Source organism: Psittacula echo (genome assembly GCF_963264785.1).
Source record: "Psittacula echo genome assembly, chromosome: 7".
Lineage (NCBI taxonomy): Eukaryota > Metazoa > Chordata > Aves > Psittaciformes > Psittacidae > Psittacula > Psittacula echo.
In genome coordinates, this window is record NC_137740.1 from 34677242 (window position 1) to 34702960 (window position 25719).

The 25719-nt window shown below is 37.8% G+C and overlaps 1 protein-coding gene across 8 annotated transcripts in view; it reads left to right on the forward strand.

Moving 5' to 3' along the window:
* The window catches only part of PHC3 (polyhomeotic homolog 3), a 40297-nt gene extending 14584 nt beyond the window's left edge, over positions 1-25713 (forward strand). For 3 of the 8 annotated variants that reach the window (XM_080623111.1, XM_080623112.1, XM_080623110.1), the window contains 9 exons: positions 39-279; positions 1780-2660; positions 4525-4675; positions 5744-5997; positions 6834-6990; positions 11446-11560; positions 12954-13104; positions 13196-13427; positions 17606-25713. In XM_080623111.1, coding sequence (XP_080479237.1) covers positions 39-279; positions 1780-2660; positions 4525-4675; positions 5744-5997; positions 6834-6990; positions 11446-11560; positions 12954-13104; positions 13196-13427; positions 17606-17760 — 2337 coding nt within the window. In that variant the 3' untranslated portion in view covers positions 17761-25713. Of the gene's footprint in view, positions 1-38; positions 280-1779; positions 2668-4524; positions 4676-5743; positions 5998-6833; positions 6991-11445; positions 11561-12953; positions 13105-13195; positions 13428-13590; positions 13692-17605 lie in introns of those variants that run through there. The other 5 variants (XR_013957406.1, XR_013957407.1, XM_080623113.1 and 2 more) reach the window with 5 other exon arrangements.
* The last annotated feature ends 6 nt before the right edge of the window (positions 25714-25719 follow it).

A 25719-nucleotide genomic window follows, 5' to 3' on the forward strand; every position in this document is an offset into this window, starting at 1 on the left:
TGTTTGCTTGTTTGTTTCACATTTTGCTCATTCCCCAGGTTCAGAACTTGACACTGCGCAGTCAGAAGTTGGGTGTATTGTCAGGTTCGCAGAATGGCCCACCAAAGAGCAGCAGTCAAACTCAGTCATTGTCTCTGTGCCCTAATAAACCTGTAAGCAGTTCCAAGGGCAGCCAACCAGATGCTTCAGAAAGCAATAGAAAAGGCGAGAGCCCAACTCCAGAGTGTCGGAGTACACCAGTCACACGGACATCAAGCATACATCACTTAATAACACCAGGTAGGATGAAGATGGAGCTGTAAGAAAGATATTTTAAGCTGTAAGAAAGATATTTTAATTAAAGCTTTTTGTGTATTATGATTGTGTTGGAGTCCCATGGTCCCTGACCAGGTTCTTTTAGGTGTTCCAGATAAAGATAGTTGAATGTTTCATAGTAAATTTACTAATTTGTTGATATTGGATGTTATGCAGAAGTTTAATTTAGCAGAGTGATAATACAGTGGTTTTAAATCACAGTAAAAGCACAGTGTAGTTGCAATACACAGTTGAATCACAGCACAAACATGATTCTCTTTACTGTACTGGTCTGTATGTTATCAGGACATGTCATCCCTGGTCTCTGGGAAGCAGTATGTGGGCTCAAACCCCCTCAAGCCTCTTGCTGTCATCAAGATCTCTTTTGCTGGTGGTTTTTTGTTTTGTGGATTTTCTTTTTTATTTTTGTCTTGTCTGTATCATCAGAATGTTCTTATATGAAATACTTATATAAATCCGTAGGTAATAGTCCGCAAGAATCTTAGTGGTTTGTATTAAGAGAAAAATCAAACTAAGCATGCAATTACATGCAGTATATTTGCATTTTTAGCTTCCTTATTTTGAAAGAGTAACTGTTGTCTAGACAATGGTCTGAATTCTGTGGAATTTAGCTTGGCTTAATGGTAGCTTTTAGAGGAGTGAGACTGCGAGGCAGACATTCTTGAGCTATTGAGCCCTAATACTTTTAGAACTCACTTCTGTAAGGAAAAAATCCATCTTCACTAGCAGAATAAATAATTAAGACAACATAACTGAGTTGTTTCTCAAGTGGAAACAACAAAGCAAGAAGAGGTTTGCATGTGGAGGAAAATATATGTGTGTGTGCTGTAAGGAATTACTAATGAGTTGCTGGTTCACTTAAAGGTGATACGGTATCTCTGGAAGTTGTGCTATTTTTAGGTTCATACCTTTCAGTTTGTGTGTTCAAGATCAGGCAAATACTTTGAACGGTTTAAACAAAATTCCTAGAGTTCAGTATGAATTTAGTCTCTTAAAATGGTATTACCTAAACTTTAACTTAGCAGTTATCAACAAATCCTGTTGTCTGTGAAATTCTTATCTCTTCCATTCCAGTCTGCTACAAAGCAAACATTAAATACATTTAAAGTTGCATTAAATACTTAAGTAAGTGAAGGCTGGATCAGCAATAATCTTAGAGCTAACACCAAAAAGATAAGTTTGAATACTTTTATATAGAAGGTACATGTATGTGTATGTACATGCAAAAAACATGGCTGTATTCCTTTATTCATTGCTATGTTTTGGAAATTGATATATTCCTCTAATTATTCTTGTGTACTACATGCTGTCAAAGAAGATATTTCTAAACATAGGTCAGAGGGTTGCAGAAACTGTGCTGGTCTTACTTTAAAGTAGAAACTTAATTTCTTTTAATATTTTAATAATCTTCTCCAGACTTAAAGAAATAAATACTGATTGTCACTTTTTTCCCCTCTCTCACAGCTTCATATTCTCCATTACAACCTCATTCTCTAGTAAAACATCAGCAGATCCCACTTCATTCACCACCTCCAAAGATTTCTCATCATCAGCTGATACTGCAGCAGCAGCAGCAGCAAGTCCAGCCAATTGCACTTCAGACTCCTTCGGGTCAGGAACCCCCTCCATCGCAGCACTGTCTGCCACTCCCAAGCCATGGTCTTCCTCCAGGTCCCAGCAGTGTTCAGTCTCATTGCTCACCTATTCACATGCATCCTCCACCTCTAACACTATCTCCTACTCCATCCCAGTCAGCTCAGCAGTCAGTAGTGGTATCCCCTCCACCTTCTCACTCCCCTAGTCAATCACCCACAATAATTATTCACCCTCAAGCACTTATTCAATCGCAGGCAAACTCCCTTGTGCCAGCAGCTCTTCAGCCAGAGCAGACTGCTCCTCAGCAAACTACTGCCAATCCAGTTCGACCAATTGCACAGCCACTTAATCTTCCATCACATCTTCCTCTTCCATCTTCCCCTGCTGTACATATAGGGTCAGTAGATCAGCCCAGCTTAGTTTCCCCAGGCCAACAGATCGTGTCCTCAACACCGCACCAGCAATATTCAGCCTTGCAGTCTGCACCCATCCCTCTTGCAGCTCCTCCTCAGCTGTCAACATCTTCAACCCAGATTCAACAACTGCCATTGCAATCTGTACAGTCTTTACAAGTGCAGCCTGAAATTCTGTCTCAGGGCCAGGTTTTGGTTCAAAACACTTTGGTTTCTGAGGAAGAACTTCCTGCTGCTGAAGCCTTGGTCCAGCTGCCATTTCAAACTCTTCCACCACCACAGACTGTTGCAGTAAATCTTCAAGTGCAACCATCAGTACCAATTCAATCTCCAGTGGTAAGTGGTAATACTTTAGTCCTTATTCTTTATCCTCAGCTTCTCCAAAGAGCTGTAAGTCTGGCCCATTGGCTTCAGAGGGAGCTAAACCAAGTGCTAGACAGAGGGCCAGGAGAAACCTATTTATAACAGAAACAAGTTTTAAGAAAACAGACATTTTTCTCCTCCTTTTTTTTTTTTTTTCCCTTAGAGGGGAGGCTTTTTAAAATGGATCATCAGTCAAAAATACCAACCAAGAATCATGGAAGTCCAACTTTTGGACCTAAAAATCTTCTCTCTTAATGAAATGGCAGCATATCTAAAGTTTAAAAAGCGCATAAATATTATGTCAAGGCTTAGGTATTTATGTCAAATTGGATTTTGATAAATATACCATATGTACTGTAAGCTTTACCTCTTTATGTTAATACAGATATAATACCGACAACTGAAATTTTGAGTAGCAGAATCATCTCTACTGAGTACAAAGTTAAATAGCAGATTATTAAGATAATAGAGTTCTGGATAATTAATTTTGTACTAACATTGGAAAGATCATCTTTGTAAAAGAATAGGGTAATTTTTGATGCCGTCTCGGTGTTCCCCATCACTGCCATTTAACACTGCTCAGTGTTAGTCTTGGATGTCTTCAGCTTGTTTCAGCTGAAGGTTTCAGCTTCACTCATTCTGAACTAAAATAACATACAGTGAAATAGTGAAAAAAAATTATATGCAGATAAAGCTGATGTCTAACTTGGCATTGCTAGGCTTTAGTGGTAACATGCTAATGAGATTAATGCAAGCAAAAGAATCAACAGATCTGGTAGGCTTTTTTCAGGCTACCAACAGATTGAGGAAGGTCTGCTGTTTGATTTATGTTAAAAGGGTAATAATAATTTCAGCTCTCTGATATTTCATATAGAAATTGGGTGACAGTAGAAGCCAGGTTTGCTTTCAACAAGGTGGTGTTTTACATCCTAATCTGCTAAACTGGCTGTCAGTAATTCACATAAATTTACGTCAGCCATTTTCAGGAAAATACCTTAGTCTAGCAATAGCTTGAAAGCCTTGGTGTACTCTTCTGAAATACTCACTTGGATTACACTGCTGTATCAGATAAAGGGCAACTTGTAGACTGTCTAAAGTAGTCCACTTGGCTGAATGACTCATAAATAACCTGGGCAATAGTGTCCATTGTTAAGTCCACCCCTCAATCACGGGCCCATCTGTATGTTGCATCTCTGCCCTGATGGCCTGAAGTGTTATGGCCCACCGGGCCAAAAATAATTCACCCTTATGTTGCCAATCTAAGTCCGTCTGAGCCACTTCAATCTTAGCAGCTTTATCCACTTGTTGGTTGTTCTGGTGTTCCTCAGTGGCCCAACTCCTGATTACATGGGCATCTACATGGCGTACCTTCACCACCAGGTTCTGCACCCAGGCAGCGATATCTTGACACAGTGCAGCAGCCCAGATGGGTTTACCTCTGCATTGCCAATGAATGGGCATATGATGATGGTTATGTTACAAAGCTTGCATTTTGCAGAAGTGTTTAAATAGCTAGAAGTGTCTATGTGTAGATAAAAATACATCAAACCATAAAGATAAGGCAAGGTCTCTGGTCTGTTTGATAGAACGGTGTCTCTTTATATTTTGCTATTTATAACAAAATACTTCTTTTTCCTCTGAAATTTTTCTCTCAAAGGCATTGTGATGTCCTCAAAGTTCATTGTTTTGTATGCAGTTTGGAAACTAGTATTTTATTAGATTAGCATATTTTCACATTTTAACTGGTAATTTATTTTAAAAACTGTATTTATGCAACTCTTTTAAGGTATTAAGATAGAATGGAACTCTCTCTAAAGCAATAGTTTGTTGGATGCAGATTTACCAAGTGGAGAATGTATGTGAAGAAGAAATGCCTGAGGAATCAGATTGTGTCCACATGGCTAGAACACCTACACCACCTACTTTGTCTCCACCAGCCATAAACTTGGGGAATGGAGAGGCACTTACTTCAGAAGATCCATTGTCAGGTGAGAACAAATATAAAACTAAAGTAGCTCTTCTGCTTAGAAACTTCTACTAGTTATTGATGGTTTAAAGGAAAAATCTTTTTTTTTCTAATTTAATTTAGAGATACAATTTTTTAAGTAAAAAAAAAACCATATGAAATATGCTTGAAATCCATGTGATAGAACAAATGTTTCGATCCCAGAGGTATAGCTTATATATGTATTTGGATAATATGTAGCACAGGAAATGCTTATTTGAGCTTTTTAATATATACTTTTATACAAAATCTTAACAGGAATGTCAGTCTCCAGTTAATCTTTAACTGATAGCTGTGTCATATTGGCAAAATATGCTGACTGCTCTGGAATTCGAGTCAGCAATAAGAAGTTGCTGTTGGAGTGGTTGACTACACTGTATGAGTCTTTTTTTGGCACAATTTCTTTTCACGTATACCACAGTAAGGAGCTATTCTAATGCAAAAGCTACCAATTAAAATTTTTCTTCTTCACTGTATTGTACCATATACATGCCTGTATCAATCGTTGTCCTGCAAACTGATGTAACTTCCCTGATGTGCTAAATCTCCAAATATATACCCTCTCTATGTGTTACAGGGTGTATGTGTATATATATAGATAGATAGATATGCTATGGATATAATTGGGTGCTTAGAGGCTTGATGTTGTGTATACTTGTGACCCTGCAAGCTACTGAGGCTCAAATCATGTCTGAATTCACTCTCTCTAGAAATATTTCAGCTGCTCAGTCATGAGAATAGAATGTTCAAAAATACTGGGTTGTGCTTTTGGCTTATGGATCTGTGATTTATGTAGGTAATTAATGGTCAACTAAGATTATAGTTCATAGATACTGAGTAAATGAAAATTTTGTGTTAACTGTTTGTGGAATAGTCTGATAAGGAAAAGCATGTTGTTTTGCAGGTAAAATCTATAAACCATAGGGAAGAACCTGTGTTATGGGATGGTGGGTGCAGATGTGGGTGTGTTCATCTCTTCTTATTTCTAGAATTCTGAGCCACTGGTTGGACATGAGTGATAAAACCACAAAATACTTTGGTTTTTTTTCAGAACATGGGGGATTGCCTTCAGTGACATCATCAGTCAGTGCCTCAGTAATTAAATCTCCGTCTGATCCTTCACATGCTTCTATTCCACCACCACCTCTTTTGCTTCCAGCAGCAACAACAAGGAGCAACAGCACATCAATGCCCAATAGCATTCCTAGCCTAGAAAATAAGCCTCCACAGGCTATTGTTAAACCACAGATCCTGACCCATGTTATTGAAGGCTTTGTGATTCAGGAGGGGTTAGAGCCATTCCCTGTAAGTGTAAAAGTTGCTATGAGTTTCTTACTACTAACTTTTGAAGCAGACTGGTTTTAAGGGTGAAGTTTTTTGTGGCTAGTAGCTATTTAGATCTTGAATAATTTTTCACATGTTGGTTTTAACCTTTTTTCCACTGATTGGTTACATGTTTCCTACCGCATTCAGTATACTTATATACTGTTGGTACTGTCTTTCATATATAATTGGAATTCGTGATACTGTTTGGCTTGCCAGTATTGCTGGATGACAAGGTACTAAATGAAAATGGAAATACAGTTAAGTCAGAGGTTGTATCTGGAGATAACTACAGAGAGTGATTTTTAGGCTAGCATTTGCAATAACTTTGTTTTACATTCCTCTCCTAGGCACCTCAATTTAACTGATACCTTAATTTAAAGCTCTGAGTATGAGTCTGTGTTAAAATTCTAAAATGTTAGAACTTTGTTTAAAGCACTGACAAGCCCCATGCTGAGCTTGGTGTGATCAGTGTTGTGTCTGGTGAAAATTACTGTCGAAAATTTTACATCCACAAATGGAGAGTTTAAAACCTATGAGCCTGTCTTATTAACTAATTTAATGTCTCTTATTTTCCCATTCCTTCATTTCTCTAGATAAAATGTGTTTCTTCCTTCATAAATGTAATTGCAAACTGCAGAGCAGGAGTGAGTCTTTTGAGAGATGGTATTTAGAGCTTTGGCACTATATAATAATGATTCATTGATAGGGAGTAGAAACTGTGATTCTAGTCTCAGTTACAACTGCTAAGTCACAAATACTATTTTCAGTTATTCATTGTTCAGTTAATCACTGTTGCTTTGCTTTTATTGCAATAGGTAAGTCGTTCATCTTTGCTGGTAGAACAGCCTGCAGAAAAAAGATTGCTAGTGGAGGGTCAGATCATGAGTGTTGTGTGTGTTGAATCAGACTTGCAGAATGCAAAACATGCAGACAACTCATCGGACACAGAGATAGAGGATATGATTGCAGAAGGTTTGTAGTTTTTGTTTAAATACCCGTGTTACTTCCTTTTAGTTCTGTATGTATTACAGAATCCCATCCCACCTGTACTTCTGGAATCTTTCTCCAGTCTCTAATAGAAACTATTTTCAAACGTTTTTTACTAGCTACACATCATAACGACAGTTGTTGTAGGTGCGTACAAATGTCAAGAAAGCACTTGTCCTGCTTGGAATACAGTGGTCTCCAGCACAACCCATGAGCTAATTTGAGTTCCCCATACACTATCCGACATAATCATCACTGTGGATTTTTAGAACTTGGCAATCAAATATTTTGGATGTGTTACACCACTATTACTTTTCAAGCCCAAATGTAGGTAGCCTCACGAGTGTTATGAAACGGAAACTAAATCATGGCATGGCCCAGAAAAACCAAGTTATTCTTCAACTTATTTTTGCATATATTCATCCAAGTTTTGAAAGTCCAGAATTTTTCAGCCACCTCTGGATTTTCTGTTCTACCTCTTGAGCAATTGCGCAAGAGCTGATTTTGGTGATACAGTTAAATCTGCCTTAATGCAACTCTTAGTTTTGTTCTTTTGAAATATTTCTTTTCCCTCTTTCATACCAAAACTGTATTGGGCAGGTTAAGAAAGGACAAATATAGTGCCTGCTCGTGCCACAGGTCTGCATGAGGGAAGTAGCTGGGAAAAGTCAGGAGAGCATGTCCTGAGCAGTAGCAGTTGTCACCATAGCTGTGCTTCAACTACTTCCCACTCCGGGCATTGCAAATTGTCATTTAGTTAAAGCAATCTGTCTCACCAATCTTGCCACCCTGAAAGTTCCTGTGAGACAACTCTGATGGCAGTTAGTTACTTACTGTGGTTTCTGCCTCAGTGAATGGGACTGAAGTGCAGTAGGGAAGTTGGCTGCATCCACTGTGTATCTCAGAAAACAAATGAGCTCAGTGATCAGTATTCTAGATTATTAGATTCTGGTACGTTATTTTTTACCACAATTATTTATATCCATTACTGCTGGTAAGTGTATTGGATCAGACCTAGGTCAAGGATTGCAGATAAGGTAGAAAGCTTGCTTTAGAAAGCATTCTGAATTCAAGAAGAGTATTTGTTGGTAGTGAAGTCAAGTAAACATGGCTGGAATTTTTGCGTAAGGCTGATATACTTTATCGGTCAGGCAACATGTATCTCAAATTAAAAGTATATTTTTACTTGTAGCACCAATTTTTAGTAGGAGCTGATTTAGATTGGAAAGACGTCACTAAAAGGAAATACTGATGGGTTGCAATTCTTGTACATGTTGATATAACATCTGTGCAGAGAAGTCAGAAACCATGGAAACAGTGCCTGAAAATGAAAAATAAAACATGATTTCCTAAATTATGGCTGACTGTATGATTAAATTTACTAGCATATCTCAGATCCCTGCTTCATTTTGCAGTAACAGCTGACTTTAGGGAGTGGTAGATATTTGAAATGCTGTGTTTTGTAACTGTAACTTTCTTTTGCTTATGTTGTAATTTGTCTACATAGAAAAATGAAGAAACAATTTTTACAGAATCCATTTTTTAAATATATTACACAATACTCTACTGGAAAATAATTTGAGGCCCGTACCTTATTCTTCACTAACCTTCACGTAGGCATGAGAGACTAAATTTCAGAAGGCAAGCATCTGTTGTATTAATAGTGAAGGTTTGCAGCGTCACTGGAAGTTTTCTAAGCCTTTATTTCATTTAATTTGAAATTGCTGTTATTTTTTTGGTATAGTCTCTCGGTGAAGGCTTCCATTTAAACAGTTCTTTGAGAGGGAAGCCTTTTGATACGAAAGCATCAAACACAAGAGCCTTCAAAAAAGGAAAAAAAAAAAAGTAATCATTTGGTAAATTTTGACTTGTTTGCCATATTTTGGTTATTTTACAGCTCAATTGAGTTACACTACTTTTCTACCACTTTTCTGAAAATGAAACTGGTAAATCCCTTAGCTCATGACTATGCTTAGTAAATTGCTATAAAATAAAATTGCTTTCTTGATCAAGAGTACACCTTTTTTTTTTTTTTTAATGCCTTGTTTCACCCAGTGTATTTCAAACAAGAGAAACTTTTTGCCATCTGGCGTATCTTCTGTGAAGCTCTGTTTGCAACAGTTATTTTGCCCTTAATTTGTTAGAGTAGATCTTAATTCAGTTTTCAGTAGCATTCCCTAAGAACTTTTCAGTATTAACACTATGTTGTTTCTCACATTTCAAACAGCTTGCTGTCATTTTATTGAAACATTCATGGTTTTGTTTTTAGTTACTGTTCCTGACAGCTGGTGTTAGGTTTATATATGCAATTTGCAACTCCTCATTAGATGAGCTAGTAGGAAACATCCAACACTGAGACACATCCATGTATGTAGAAGTTGAGCAAAGAAGATTTTCTGATACTAAACCAGAGTATGATTGCTTGTGGGGTAGAAACACCTAATATGCAAAAGAGAAGGCTCTTAATATCAAATTTCACTTCACTCTGTTGTCAGTTTTTTCCACATAGCATGACCTGGCTTGGGAATGGGTGCTTTGGGGTTGTTTGGGGTTATTTGAGAGATGGTTATTTATTTGAAGGATTCATCTCTGGTATTTAATTTCAGGTGGTCAGATTTGTTATGTTTCCCATTTAGATTCATAGAATCGGCTAGGTTGGAAAAGATCTTTAAGATCATGATGTCCAACCATTACCCCAGGACTGCCAAGACCACCACTAAACCATGTCACTAGAAGCCTTAGCTGCGTGGTTTTGAACAGTTCCAGGGACAGTGATTCCACCCTCTCCCTGGGCAGCCTGTTCCAATGCCTCATTACCCTCTTGGTGAAGAAATTTTTCTAATATCCAATCTAAACATTCCCTGGCATAGCCTGAGGTGTCCTATCGGTTGTTACTTGGGAGAAGAGACCAAACCCCACCTCACTACAACCTCCTTTTGGGTAGTTGTAGAGAGCAATAACATCCCCCTGAGACTTCTCCTCACCAGACTAAACAACCCCAGTTGTTTCCAGTTTTTATTTCCTGTGTGATACCAATGTACTCTGTTGGAGACTTGCAACCTGGTAATTTTCAGACTGCCAGAAGAGCTATTGACTTCAGTTACATCCTCAAATACCCTCTTTAGTATTTTGAGCTCTTTGCTGCACTACTAGTTTTTCTTACCTCGTCAGTGCAAGCAGTTTAGTGAGTTAAAATCTCTGTAACAGAATTACATGTTCATAGTTAAAATCTTTCAGTTAAACTTTGATGTCTGCACTTATATTAGCTGACATCAAAGCTTTACAAAGAGTTTGAAACAAAAAGCTAGTTTGCAGTTTTTTCAACTGATGATGTAAAATTAAAAGTATGATTGTGGGAGGAGAATAGCAAGAGGCAAAGTATATGAAACAGTGACTCAGGTAAATCAGAAGTGTGGAAGAAATGTGTGTTTGTTTAGGCCTCTAAAATTCTGTAGAATTTTTGAGCCATATATTTTGTCCATGATTACAGCTATGTGGTGTGCAGTTCTTTCACTTGACCTGAATGACCACAAAATATTACCTTTCAGTTTATGCCAGTTTCACTCCTTTGCTCCTTATGATATATTTCACAGGTGGTATGTGAGGATAAGGGTAGGTTTTGGCATTTTTTTTCCATGCCAGAAGTTAAGTTGGTTTGCAGATATGGTGGCATTATTCTAAACTATGTACAAACCATGCTTTACCCACTAAAAACACTTCTATCAAAAGAGAGCATAGATGTTCTGCATGTGATGTGTATGCTGCCTTGACCTGCTTTCTTTTGAGCTGTTCTGCTCTTTTACTCATATTTCTCTCAGCTGGTGTTTGAATTTTTCACAAGGAGCAGGAAAAGTGAATCCTCATCTCACAACAGAAAAGTATTCTGTAACAGTAGACTAAATTAGTAGATGCTGTAATTGTGGGAGGTTTTTTTATTGTATACAGTTGAACTTTTTCATAGATAAAATTCAGTGTCTTACTTTCACAAGTCCCTTTGGTTGTAGCAGTTGAAAGAAATTATTTTAAAAGGTTAACATGTTATGGCATTACAAGAGAGCTTGAATTCAGACCGTGGATGCTCAGTTCTCTTAATGAACTCTTTATAAGCAACTCATGAGGACTGTAACACCTCTTCTTAATTGTTTGCTATGTTTGAGGGCATACTTGCTCATGGATGGCTTGAAAATTAACAAAAGAGCGGATAAAGTTCATTGAATAACTTAATTGAAGGTTCAGTGAGGTTCAGTTTGCTCAAGATCTGTTCTATAGGGAATTATAATCTACAACTTGCTTAGCTTTGCACAGTTTTCTGTTAATCATAGTATTTAATTAAATGGTTAGGTATTTGAAAGTCTTCTGCCCGCCTGCTTGAGATTAGAAATTTGAACATAATTTTGTGTCATTGAAGCTGACTTCCTTATGTCTCACTCCTTTCTTTAGAAGGACTGGATGAAATTGAAAATGATCTTCTGAAGTGTGAATTTTGTGGGAAAATGGGGTACTCCAATAAGTTTCTACGGTCAAAAAGATTCTGTTCCACATCCTGTGCGAAAAGGTACTTTGTCTAGTTAGTGCTTGACAGTATCTGCTTAATGGAATAGCACCCAAATAATATATTGAGTTGAAAAATAAAGGAACAATAAAACATAACTGCCTGCTACCTGCATTTGCAGAGTATATGAGTACAAAGAGTTATGGTAGACTATAATATGTTTTAAGACGATAGACAAAGGGAAATTCCAGTAAAAATGAGGACCTCTTTACAGAGGATGCCATGCTGTTGGACTTATGGGAAGGTGAGCGGTGTCATGGAAGAGAAATTCTTTCAGGGTTATTAAGTTTGGAAATCAGTGCAGAGGTTCACAGGCCACCAGATTTTACAGATTTCTCATGTTCCTGTTGTCTTCCTCTTGTTGTTGGGCAATGTCAGAGAAAGAATGCTGGGCTGGATGGGCTTTCTTACACTGTTTTGTGATACTAGGGTAAAAAGCACACTGAATTTATCTTGGCATAATTGAAATGCTGCATAGACAAAAAAAAAAATTCTTAAATGGTTTTAATAACAGTGTAAACATTCTTTATGTGCATAAAGTAAAATAGAAATGTTCATAAGCATAAATAATTTCGTGTTTTCTGAAGCTCCTCCTTTCCTGAAAATATGTGATGCCATTTGCTTGTGTGTGGTTTGCAGAAGAAACAGGCTGGTTTCTGTTTCTCTTTCAGTTTAGAATGCTGCTTTTATTTTGGCTTGGTTGGGAGAGGAGGAATTCATAGTCAACATCTTAATGTAAAATATTGCATCATTACAACTAGAAAATTTATATTTAACCCCAGATGTTTAGAAATGGGGAATAGTTTCATTTCACCATTTGGTTTTTCTGTTGCATCAGTGTGCCTAGAAACCACCTTTCTCTTATGTCTGCTGCTATTTTAATCCTCCATGTGAAACATTCCCATTTTAAGTAGTGGGAATGTGTATTTTTTATTTGGTACTTGTTGGGACACTACTAGCAAAATAATTTTGAGAGGGGATTTGTCCCATTGATGTTAAAATGAGATTTTTTTTGTCTCCATCCTCTTTTAACTTTTCCTTTCCTAGGTATCAGCTAGTTAGGGAAAATGAAAGCAAAAGATACAATGTGACTTCAGGCTTTTAGCCAACCTTTTAGAGAAGGGATCAGCCTACATGGTAAAATGCAGAAGTATTTCTGTCATGGAAGAATGGAAAAGATGTATATCTTCCAGGGATGACCTAGATTCACTTGATCTTGCATCAAGAACAAGGGGTTTGAGTAAATGTCCTTTGAGATACTTTTCTCTTGTGTTTCTGTGACAACTGTTGTCTTTAATTAGGCAGCATTTCTGCAACACTGTAATTTTATGGTTACTTGATTGAAATCAGTCCAAAAAACTATTAGTGTGTTATTGAATATATCTTGCTTCTTCAGGCACAGCCTTAGTTGCACTAAGAAATTTGGGCTGTTTACATCAGACAAGAGCAGTCGCTGGAATCGGAAATCAGATAGCCAAAGTCTTGGGCGACGCGGGCGTCGACCAAGTGGCCCTGATGGGGCGTCACGAGATCATTTTCTTAGACAGGTCTGTGGAATATTTGCTTAAAATTATGGCATTGTTTGCGGAGTTACAAATAAAATCTAATACGGTAGTGTATTTGTATTGAATTTTCCAGCTTCCCATTACTTATCCATCCCCAGAAGAAGATACGGCTCCTCATGAAGATGCTGTTCCAGCTGCCATGACCACTCGTCTGCGAAGACAGAGTGAAAGAGAGAGAGAACGTGAACTTAGGGAACTAAGAATTAGGAAAATACCAGAGAGCATTGACTTGCTACCAGTGGTGCAAGCTGACCCTTCAGTATGGACTGTTGATGAAGTTTGGGCCTTTATACATTCTTTGCCTGGTATGTAATGTGCAATGACTCGTTCCGGTTTTCTTTTTTAACAGTGAAGTTCTTTGCTTTTTAACATCAGTGTGATGAGATGGTGTGGTAACAGAACCGCTGTACTCCTTAGTTGGTGATAGAAACTGGAATGTGATTTGTTTCCTCTTGCTTGTTCCTTCAGCACAAATCCCATGTTGATAGAACTAGTCCCACTCCTGCTGTTGCATCCCAGCTGATGGAGATTAGAGCTGTTCCTCCCTTCAGTCTGACTTCTCTCAAGAGGTCAGTGAGAGATCAGACACACTTCCTCCCTTTTACGCCTGCTTCTTCTCTTCCCTCCTTACTTACTGCTTATTTAGTAGAAAAAGGAAGAGAGTTACTTCCCTTCATACAACTGAAAAATTTGAAAGACCTGTTCTGACATAAGTCATTCAAAAAAGAATAAGCAAGTTTCATCTATGAAGTTAAACTGTTTTGCATAGCTTTGCTCAGTAACTGAAATGCAGAGGACTTCTGTGTATAGACTCTGTATACTGGTAGATGCAGTCTATTCTCAGAAAAAAATAATCTTCTTTCTCCTTATTTACAAACCTTTTCTTTAGCTCAGTGTTGACAGTTACCTTTCTGTCATCTTCAGGTTATTTGACACGTCTTGTTTCCTAACTATCGTAAGCTTTAAAGCTTCACTCCCCCCTCTTTCCCAAGGACGCCGTTCTATCTGATCAGATACTGTAACCCTTCCAGCTAACAAGGCAGGTCTCCACAACAGCAATCATACAAGAATTTTTGTTGCTTACCCATGTAACTCACATGTCAAAACATTGAAACCAGGTGAAGTTTGTTCATGATTTTCTAATTCTTCTGGAATGCTAAACCATTTTTTTGTGTGTGTATCACGTCAGGTTGATAACCTGTAAGGAATGCATTGCTAAGTCATACACATGGTTATGAAAAAATCTTTTATAAAGTGGATCAGGCAAAGAATTAAGTAAGGGATGTCTTAAATCAGCAAAAGTCATCCTTGAAGTATGTCAATTATGACATACTTATACTTCAAGTATGACAAACTATGAAGTATGTTTCTTCTGATAGGTTATAAACTGCAATTAAGTTACATCATCTGCTTTGGGAACCTGCAGTGATGTCTGTAAAAACAAGCAAAGCTCCTTAGATTTGAGACATGGTCATTCATGTTTCTGTACTACAGATGTGTTACTGGTATGTAACTATAATGCTGCTCTTTTTTTATAGATTTGAGGCTCTAGTTAATTCCGTAAATTCCTGATCCAAGGTTCTGCAAAGAATAAACGGTAGTTCTTGTCCTAGAAAACTTAAAATACCACATAAACACAATTCACTTCCACGTATGAAAACAAAAATATTATTATTAAAATGTGGTTTCTGTTTTGAAACCGTTACTTTTACAATACTTTACCAGCTGTGCAACCTGGGTTATTTTGATGTGGGTATTTTTGTATTCTATAAATGAGGTAATCTTTGATTTTAAGCAGCTTCGTATTTCTCTGTATTTAATGAAAATTTATTATAATTAGTCATTCCCATCCATATTAAGGAAAATACTTCTTAAAAAAAAAAAAAAATAAGTTCAATAGGTATTTAAAATGATATTCAGAACCTGCCAGAACTTTTATTGTTATATAGATACATTCATGTTGTTTGGCAATTTGAGGGTTTATTGTGCTCAATATATTCTCAAGTCACTCTCTTGAAAAATTATTCAGATGCTACCAGAGGTGAATGATACAAGAAGTAATATAATTGGCTTTCATTATGCTGTTTTGCAATATATACTTTGAGCAGTCCATGCAGACCATCTGCCATGTTGTAGGAGACCGTGATTTGTCAGCTTTTCATAAACATTAAGGACATCTGTTTTGATTTACCGCTTTCTGCATAGAGTCTGTAGCTGAGACCTAACTGCAGTCAAGTGTTGTCAGGCTTTCCCTGAATTCCTCTGAAGCCTTTTGGAGAACTGAAGTTCGTGGACACTCATTTCTTTTGGGGGGAAGAGACAGCAACAGTTTAAGCCCCAGTGGATTTGTTTCTCCTTTCTTTCTTCAGCTGCAAAATTAATGGTCATTCACACACTGCCCATCATTTTTTTAGCTAAGTTATTGCACAACAACCAATTGCTAAAGTGCTTAAGAATACACGGTGTGCTTGGATGAAGGGACTTAAATACATTCAACTTTCATCCTTTGCTTTTCCAAAATCACTTTGATAAAGAGTATTTTAGGAGAAGTTCATTGAAATGCTTCATATCCTGCTTAAAGAAAAAACCCCTGCAACTACAAACAGTAATCTATTTTAATATGACCACTGTTGTTCCTAAATGTAAAACCTCTTGATCTCTCAGTTCCTTTGTAAATGCTATGGTGTGACAATCGCCATGTTCAGGTCTCAAGTCAGACATAATTTTGTCTGTTGTCAACATATATATAATAATCTTTGTTATGATGTCAGAACTCTTAAATCTTCCTAAGAATGGTCAATTGTCTTAAGATTTTTCTTCATGTTAATGGCAGCATTATCTTCATTTGGTAGCTGCAATTGGCAGCACTCTTCCAGGGTGCTCTCTGACAACTCTGGGCTCCTGAAAAATGTTTTCTTATTGAGTGTGGTACAGTTTGTAGCTGGGCTGCACGAGTGCATCACTGCACCCGAAATATTGGAAGTAAATGTTATGGGACACATGCAAGCACTAAAACATTTTAATGGCTTTAGTGGCTATAGAAGTACTATTTGTGACAAACTCCCCCCTGTATTAACACAATACTAAAATTAATTAACAAATAATTGAGAAAAATTGTCCTTTTGTCTTTGTGAAAAGCTAACATTGTCCAACCTTGAACGTTATGACCACTAGACAGTAATAATCCAAATGAATTAAGGTTTGGATTCGATACTTTCTTCCACATGTCCTTTCGGTTTCTCTTATATGTTTTTAAATCCAGCAGGAAATTGGACTACCTCGTCTCTCTAGAATTTAAATCTGAACAAAAGAACATAAAATTAGTTAGTTGCTGTCATCTGGGGTGGAAAAGGAGTTCTTCACAGTATTTTCATATCTCTAAAATAGTATACTTTTAAAACAGTGGAAAATATAAAATTTCCCAAAAAAAGGCTTAACCGAGGAATAATTGAAAGCAGGAATGCTAAGTGGAGCACAAATTAAAATGTGTCTGAAAGGCTCTGAGGTAGATGGAGAGACCAGGGAATTGAGAACTAAGTATATAAAAAAACATGAAAAACATGAAAAACATGGCTTTGGAGAAAGAAGCTTCACATAAACAACTGACAATGAGTGTTCTTATTCACATTGTTAGAAGACTTTTGTCCGTGTAACAAAGCTGCCGCACAGCCAGGCATAACTAACTGTTTCTGCTTAACAGATCTCCAGAACATCTTTTGAGGAGCCTTGTGTTTTCACAGTGTTCTTCAGTGGAAAGGAGCCCTAAATTACCTGGGACAGTCCAACCCATGAACAGTCCTTTTTCTTACATTGTAGGCCTCAGTAACCTGAGATCGTATTGTTTCATGTTCAGGAAAAGAGTGTAATTTCTTTTTAAATCTAACTCGTTTAAAATTGCACTTGTGAAGTGAGTTGCTGATGTGTATAGAATAGTCACTGAGGTAACTGATGATAAATGTCTTCGTGAGATAGTTATGCTAAAGGTCGTAAATCAGAGTTCTGTTTACTTAGCCCAGTGGTGGTAACATACAGATGGAATTAACACCTTTTGGAAATTGTAGCGGTGTAAATTTTCTCAGTGAGTTGTAGAATATGCATGTATCTTTTTAGTGCTGGAAAGAGCCCACTTGAATTATGCTCTTACTTGATTGCTATTTCAGCAGTATTTTGCTAGTTTCTTCCAACTGTGAGATCATGGTGGTTGTTCCTGTTAATGAAATGAGAAAGATGTCTTTGTTAAGGCTTGAAATTTCCAATGAGTAGTTGTCCAATAATTACAATACAATTAGAGGCTGTAGTAAAAATTACTTTCAGATTGTCTCAGAAGTTCCCATCCTAATACTGAATTCTTACATGTGTCTTAGGTCAAGCTGAAGGGATGAGCACTGGAAATTGTGTAGCTGAAAAGCTCTAGTGTGGACAGTCATTGCATCTAAGAATGCACATTTCTGACCCAGTAATTCTTTCTTCTGTTTCCCTGTAGGTTGTCAAGATATTGCGGATGAATTTAGAGCACAAGAAATTGATGGACAAGCTCTCCTCTTATTGAAGGAGGATCACCTTATGAGTGCAATGAATATTAAGCTTGGACCTGCATTGAAAATCTGTGCACGTATCAATTCATTGAAAGAATCCTAGGGGGCGAACATGAAGGTTTAAACAACAGTTTCTCAGTGACAGAACTGACAGTAATATGCCAACGTCTTCACTGTGGCATGAGTGTTACTGTGATGTTTTGTTAAATATATGGGGGTTTCCCCACATAAAGACTTTAAAATGTACTTTTGATTATACCAGGTTTATACTACTATACTCTGTAGTTTCCAACAATTAATAGGTTCATGGTAAAGCCTGAGTAATACTTTGAGTTGAAGTGGTAGTTCATGGAAAAACATGAAGTGAAATATGCTGTGATAGATTAAATATTCCCCAACATGTACTTTGTAAGTTTAAGACCCCAGCACCCACCCCAGCCTAAACACCATTTAAATTGTGTTGCTGTATTCTGAAAGTTTTTTGCCACATACAGCAGGTTTTGGACTGAAATAACAGAACTGTCCACAGACCTTGTGGAAGTACTAATAATGGTAAAATGCTATGCATTCAGTTGTTTCTTTTAGTCTCGAGCAAATTGTAAGGGGTAGGTTGGCAGCTAGTTTTCCTTGTGTAGGCTTACCCTCATCTCTGCCACTGTAGTATTTTCCTGAAGTCTGGAAATACTATAAACTATGTAGACGCCTCATCAAAATCCTCATCATCAGGCTACTGAAATGCAATGGCTTGACACTCTTGCCAGAGGTAACTGAAGCACATGTTACTTTACTCTTTGTATGCTGCTATGCACTAAGAGGGCATTAAATTGTTAGGTTTGTAGTTCTGCATGCTGCTAGTTACACTAGACCAGCAGTTCTCAAATGGGGGTTCAGAATGGATCCTGAGAAGGCGTGAGAACACTCAGGGTTCAGGTTCCCAAATGCCTAGGTGTGACTGGCTGAAAACTGCAGCCAGAATTAGCTCATGTTGAGACAAGTGTACTTCAAAGACTGGAGGTAGAGAAGGGATGGCATAGCTCAGATGCTCTTTTTCTTGATACCTCTTCTGACTTGTCTTTCTCTGTAGTGCATTCCCATTGCCTCACTGGAAGCTTCCAAGCACCTTTTATTTGTCCACTGGCCAGCATGAGCTGGGCTTGCACTAGTCTGAGGAAGGAGCATGGTGAGTTGCTCTTTGAGGTCCCTTCAGAGCTGGGTGTAGGAGTGGCTGCTGCTGCAGTGAGGGAGCCTGGAGCTGTGGGTCAGCAGGAGGAGTGCTGCCCCTAGGCAGCTCTGGAGGAAATCTCTGGGGGCCCTGCTTTTTCCCTCTAGCAGGAGATTTCCATGTCAACGCTGCAGCCCCAGGCGGTGGGATTTTAGTGTCTCCATCTTCCCTCTCTCGCATGCTGTGTAGAAAAAATATGCGTTTCCCCAGCTACTGACACTCTCAGAAGCTGCTTGAGCTCTGAGGCAGCAGCACCTTCTCAGCCTTTACTTCCCATCATATGTGTATGGATGTTCATGGATGTATTTTGTACCTTCTATTCCCGCCCTTTTGCAGCTCCACTCCCCTTATGTACAGACCAAGATCCCTAAACAGGGAAAGAAAGGCACATGTGCTGATAAAGTTGTTGTGTATATTTGAATTAAATATGTGTATGTGTCTGCAAATAATGTATTTTGTATTTTATGCAAATGAATGCATAATGTATGATTGTGTAGGGAGACATTCAGGGTGACTGTAAAGTATTTCTGAAAAGGAGTAACTGATCTAAAGTTTGAGAACTGCTGACCTAGATCAAAAGGAGTCAATGCACATACACTGGCTGAAAGGAAGGTTTATGACAGGTAGATTAGTATGTATATTATTTAACTGATGACCTTAAAGAGTAAATTGGGATTACAGAAAACTGTGCTTCATTTTCCTTTAATTAGACTCTTGCTTTGTTTCTACTAACAAACTTTCTGCTGTTATCTTCCAGAGATAAACATTAATCATTGGTTTTAATTACAACTGTTTGACCTTACTAACAGCAGATGTTATTAATAATTTATTAACCACTGAAGCTCCAAGTTAAGAGAACCCATTGCTGTCATGCGCTAATTATGTGGTGAGAGCCTTATCCAAATGTCACCAAAGGCTGTAGAGAATTAATTGATGTCTGGGTTTATTTTGGAGGGAAGTTGCTAAGCACTTTCTAATTTGTTTTTTCTGTCTTCAGTTACTGTTGTAAAATAAACTTCGTAGTTGAAGGTTCAACGTTTGGCAATGTTCATTGGAAAGATACTCAAATGATGGAGACAGTAGGTTCCCATTTGTAGCATTTCTATAAGATAAACCATGTAGCATATCTGTAACATATGTTCTAAAGGATATGTTCTGTTTTAATGAGCTAATTGAAGACTAAAGATATCTTAGATACTTATTCTTTGGATTTTGTCTTAAAGTTATATTATTTTTATATGAAAATTTCACTGGCTAATTTTTAATCTGTCTTCTGATTGTGCTGCCCCTTGGCAATGTAAAAAGCAAGTACACGTAAATGTAATTTGATAATGGCTTAAGGCATATTTGAAAACATGGACTTAAGAGTCTTATTTAGACCTGCAGTTAACCACAGTGTTACATGCATGAAAATTTCACAGCTGTTCTAATTTGCTTTATTAGACAGCTTCTGGAGACCTTCTACAGCTAGTGCTTATGTACAACTCTTGGACATAATCACTGACAGATGCCAGGAGCTCAGAGTAGACCTGATTAATGCACATCTGTTCTGGTTCTTCTGGTACGCTACACTCCCCGTTGTTGGAGAGCCACAGATAGTGAGTTATGCTCTAAATATTCATGAATGCAGCAACTAAGAATTTAGGCCTTATGTATCCTGAAAGTTCTTTCTGCTTCACTGATTTTGGCATTAACTTACAAGCAGACACAGTTGCACTTACCTCTGCTGATAGAAATGCACAGGTGTTGGAGTGGTAGCCAGTAGAGCTGTGTCAGTAAAATTAGTTTTAAAAAATACCACAGCTGTACGTGCAAGTATGCTGGAAAACTTAAGTGCAACTGAAGTCTACGTCAGAAGCTTTTGTGTTTACTCAGAAAAGCAATACAATACTTGGAGTAATATTCCTCCAGAACCATTGTACATACCAATCGCTTGTTTCTGTTCAGATCAGTGAGGTTTATGGGACCATTTCCCATGGCTTTCCCCCACAAATTAAGCTAGGAACTCTTGCAAAACAGGAAGCATTGCAGATTTTAATTGAGTACTTTTTAACACTTGCTTCTGCTGGGTGCGTCTACAAGAAATCCTTTCTGTTAGCTTTATCTCCTGAGGTTTTGTTTTCTGTATTCAGACTGCTGCTGTTGTGGGCTACATCTCGTCCTAATCCCTGCAATATTTCAATTCCTATAGAAAGGACTACAGGATGCTGTAGGGTCTTAGCTCAAAAGGGAGGTATGTTGGATGGCTTTTTCTCTACTGGTCTACCTCCTAATCAGCTCCTTAATGCAGACTGCAGAATTAGCTCAGGGTAAAACCCTTTGGCAGAGCACTAGCCTGAATGTGACTGTAAGGATCTCTTCCAAGAGAGTTTTAACTACTACACTTGTCTTGGCTTCAGAGTTTTTGTTTTTTAAAGGAATGTACCTGAATGGGCAAAATGGGTATGCAGACTCATCTGCTTAATCTAGTTTTTATCACTCAGCAACCCTGCTTTGCAGCAGAAGCAGATCACTCTGACAGGGAAGCTCGGACACCTCCTCTGGGAGCTCCAGGCTGCTGCTTCTTCAAAAACAAGCATTGCCAGTGAATGGATAACTTCTCCCAGACAGCTCCCATTGCCTCATATTTGGCACATTTATAAGACTTTTATCACCTTTGCTTATATTGAGAGTAAAAAATAACCATCTTGTCAAACTAAACTGCCATTTGTCTTTTATCACCAGGGTTTTCAAGGGGACTGCATTGTAAATCCATCCTTTACCTGTTAACCCAGCATACTTTTTTTCAGAAATGAAGCTGTGTTGATGGGGAGGGCAAAACTTTTGCTAGATTTGTGTCAGTAAGGTATCTCAGAAAGAAAGTTTATATCCTGCAAGCATATATTTCCCCATTTCTTTCCTGTGAAAGCAGTTTTTTCCTCCCAACTTCTTTTTGGACAAATCACGAGTGGGAATCCAACCTTCTGGGTAGAACAGATGGAGTCCATTCTAACTGCAGGTGTGACAGGAAGAGGAAAGGAATGGAATAAGCAGGTTTATGACAGCTTTTGTGTAATTTCTTTACCTTGATCTTAGCTGTAAGGAAATGTTCACGTATAAAACAATTTATTTCTTTTTCTTTTTTTTTTTTTTTTTTTTTTATGTAGTAAGATGCTGCTGGGTGTAGTGTGTCACTGCCTGGCATACCAGTTAAAACTACTGCCAGTTTCAGATGACACTTCTCATCTTAATACCACAATACTGATACACAAACTTGTAGCTCAATAGCTTAAGAAATTTCTTACACATTCACAAATGTGATCAAAGAATTCAATGACAGCTATATTGCAAGTCCTGGTTCTGCAAATAATTAGACATTTGCGTAATTTATACCATGAGTAGTTCTCCTGATTGTATTGAGACTACTCATACCAAAATTAAACGTGTATAAACACTTGCAGGGTTATTTTCTTAGCAATATTGCATAGAAATGTCACATATTTGGTTAAGTGACAACTCTGTATCTAGACTTTTACTCATCAATTGCTCTAGATTGCAGATAATGACTCTGCGAAGGAATCAACATAGGATACTTCTTTTAAACATTTACCCATATTAATTTATTAGAGATGGAGAGAACATTTTAAAGTATTTTCATTTAAAGACACTGTTCCTGTTGAATGTCAAGTAGAACAGGTAGGAACGAAGCTATGAATGTGTAGTTTCAATGTTGGGTATAGTACTTGCTTGTAGTGAATTAATTTCTGAACATGCTTTTGCCTTGATGGGTGTCAGCTATGTTGGTTGGAGTGTTTTGTCCTCTGTGTCCAGGGTCTCGTGCTCAGCACTGCCACATCTATTCAAGGCCCCATCCTAAAGCCACTTTATAGGGTTTTGTAACCTCTGCATTGAAACTTCCACACACCCGCTCATTCCCTTGAAGGTTGTGTGTATTATTTACTGATCACTTACAGTGATGTGGAAGGAAAAAGAAGGAAATAGGAGGTATGTAGTAAGCTCACAGTCTACCTTTTGTAACCACTGCTCTAGCTTTTCCAAAGCACAATTCCAGGAGTCAGTGTTACAAACAGATTTCAAGTTAAAAATTGTTAAAGCTTCCTGCTGAAATATCCCAAATTACTGTGCACAATAAGGAGCTAGAAAAAGGAGATCTAAAGGGATCTTTTTTCCATCTAGAAAGAAGTATCATTTCAGCAGAACTGTGCATTCATAGTGATGATAAATATCATTAAAGTGTAGCACATTAACACTTGGAGCATTTTAATTGGGTGTAAAAAGCACTGTATTGTTCTGTAGGGTTGTCAAAAGGCTTACAGTTTTGGTTGTAGGTACCAAAGCACATATGCTTGCTATTATGGGATTAGGCTAAAGCACAAATATAACTGATTCATGAAGCATATCTACTTTGTGAGTGAAGCCAAGTCAACCTGTGGTAAGGCTTGTGCATTGTCCTCAGCCACCTGGGTAGTGTGCTAGCAGCCAGGACGCAGCTGTCCTCTGGCAGCTTTGTGGAAAGTTGGATGTTTGAAAGAACAACGAGGTACTATGCACACCCAGCCTCCTTTTTAAGTAGTCTTTGTGTCACAGTGTTAACAAACCAGTATTGATCAGGAAAGATGTGTGTAAAGAAAGAAAGGATTTATTGATGAGTGCCAAATACTTCTATTTAGGGCTTAAAAGACACAGAATATCTCATTAAAATTAATGTATGGGGTTTTTTTTAAGGGATCCTTCATAGGAGGAAAGTACAGAAGTTCCTCACAAAGGGTTAACACTTTAGCTGCTGTTGCCGTTAATATCAAATAATCCTGTAAGAATTAAAGACTAAAGTGTTTGAATCCTATAAGGCCATTAGATACTGGCTCAGCACAAGAAGTAATGTACTGAGGAGATAGCTCAGTGGTTGTCTGTAGTTGTTTCCTAGCATGGCGTCTCTCCTCTTTCTGTCTGGCAATGAAACTGAGACCCTGTTGTAGAGAGTAATGGTTTATGGTTGTATGGCTGGACTCGGGGTTCACTCTTAGGACTTCCCAGAAACAGACAAAAGAAAACGCACAAAGAAAAGACTTAGTTATTAGGAAGGATCTCCCTCCATGAAAAAATCAAGGATAAAAGTGGGCTTACAAGGAGAGCTGCTATTAATATATTTTGAAATAGCTACTTAGCAGGCTTAGATACCACAGTTGGATGCTACATGAGGACCTGCAGTGCCACTACAGCCAAAAGGTTTTCTCTTCGGCCCTTCTTCCCCAAGGGTATGGAAGAATGGATTTGATAGTGATGCAGTGCCATAACATCACTATGTTAATATTTGCTTTGGCTGCGTGTTATGGCTTCCCTGTAAAAGCTAAGATTTTAAAACCTTAAAATGCCTTTAGAAGCACTGCAGCAGCTATGGGAGTTCTGCCACAGAAAGATAGATGGGGTTGTGTAAATTTTAATTAGGGGTTGATAAGCCGGACCACACTGATAAATAAAGTATGTCAGCAGCCTCACCCAGCTGGAACTGCAAGAAGTGAATCACCCACAGACCTTAATGAATCAGAAGGGTGAGACCAACCACACAAAACAGAAGCATCTGAAGTGTTCTTGGAAATAATTTTGCCTTCATCTGATGTTTAATTTTAAATTAGGAGTTTTCCCTTGCCTGTCAAGTCTGTAGGGATTAGTTACTTCACGATCTGCAATGCCTGGTGCATTGCTGTATTTGAGGTATTTGCCAGTTTTTAAATGGATCTTTTATAAATATTTTGTCAACCCCATTTCAGTGGGTGTCCAGTTCATACAAAACCTGAAGAAATGCTGTGTCAAAAAAATGTGTTTAGACATGGCTTATCCTATAGCATCTCAAGTGCTAAATAACAGCAATTGCAATTTGAGATAACGGCAAGCAGTTGCTTAAGGTTGCTTTTTCACATTAACATTGTCTATGCTTTCCTGCTTTTAACATAGAATTTCCTCCAAATAGATTTTTCCAGCATAAAGGATGAAACAAGATGTGGTGCCAAGCACTCCCAGCTATGTTGCTAAGCATCTCCTCCTCTTACTGCGCTAGTTTTAAAATCCAGTTTTTGATCATTTACTGTCCTTTCTATGGCCTTTTTAATAGATTTTACCCAAACCATTTTCTACTGCTTAAAGTTACATCAGTGAAACCTCAGAGAAATTTTTCACAGACTGGGTGAAAGAAGCACTATGTGGGGTGAAATAATAAATCAGAATGGCAACTGGACTTTGATATATTGTGAAACTGTAAGACTAATATATGACTGAGATGTGATTGTGTATTCTTATGGAGTGATATACTGGAATATTCTTTTATAGGAAATTTTAGCCCATGGAGCACTAAATTCTACAGTTAAATCTTATGTCTATAATTGATACATAGTAATGTACATTATAACCCCAAAATGAAATTTTACAGTTGAAGAGCACATGGTGAACTATGTAAAAACAGGATCTTCATTTTGGGAATCTTCTTTTGTAAAAAAGCACTTTCCTATTACCAACTGGCATGTGAATGAATTTTAGATTCTCTCCCTTGTTATGATCCTGTAGAAGTGAAATCTCTTTAATCTGCCTGTTAATGGATAAATCCATCATACAGATGTTGAAACAAAGCACCTTATACTATGCTGCTTGAACTTGCTTGTAATTGCACCTTTTGTTACCTGCAGATTTTTCTTAATGAGTGTTCTTGTGTGATACCATTGTTCCCCGTGGGTCTGGGTGAAGGATTAACCAACCTGCAGCATCAGTTACTTACAGTTTCTATTTCAGTACAACATTGTATTGTGAGTTCAGTGCTTCAGAAATAAATGCTACTTCCATTTATCTGTT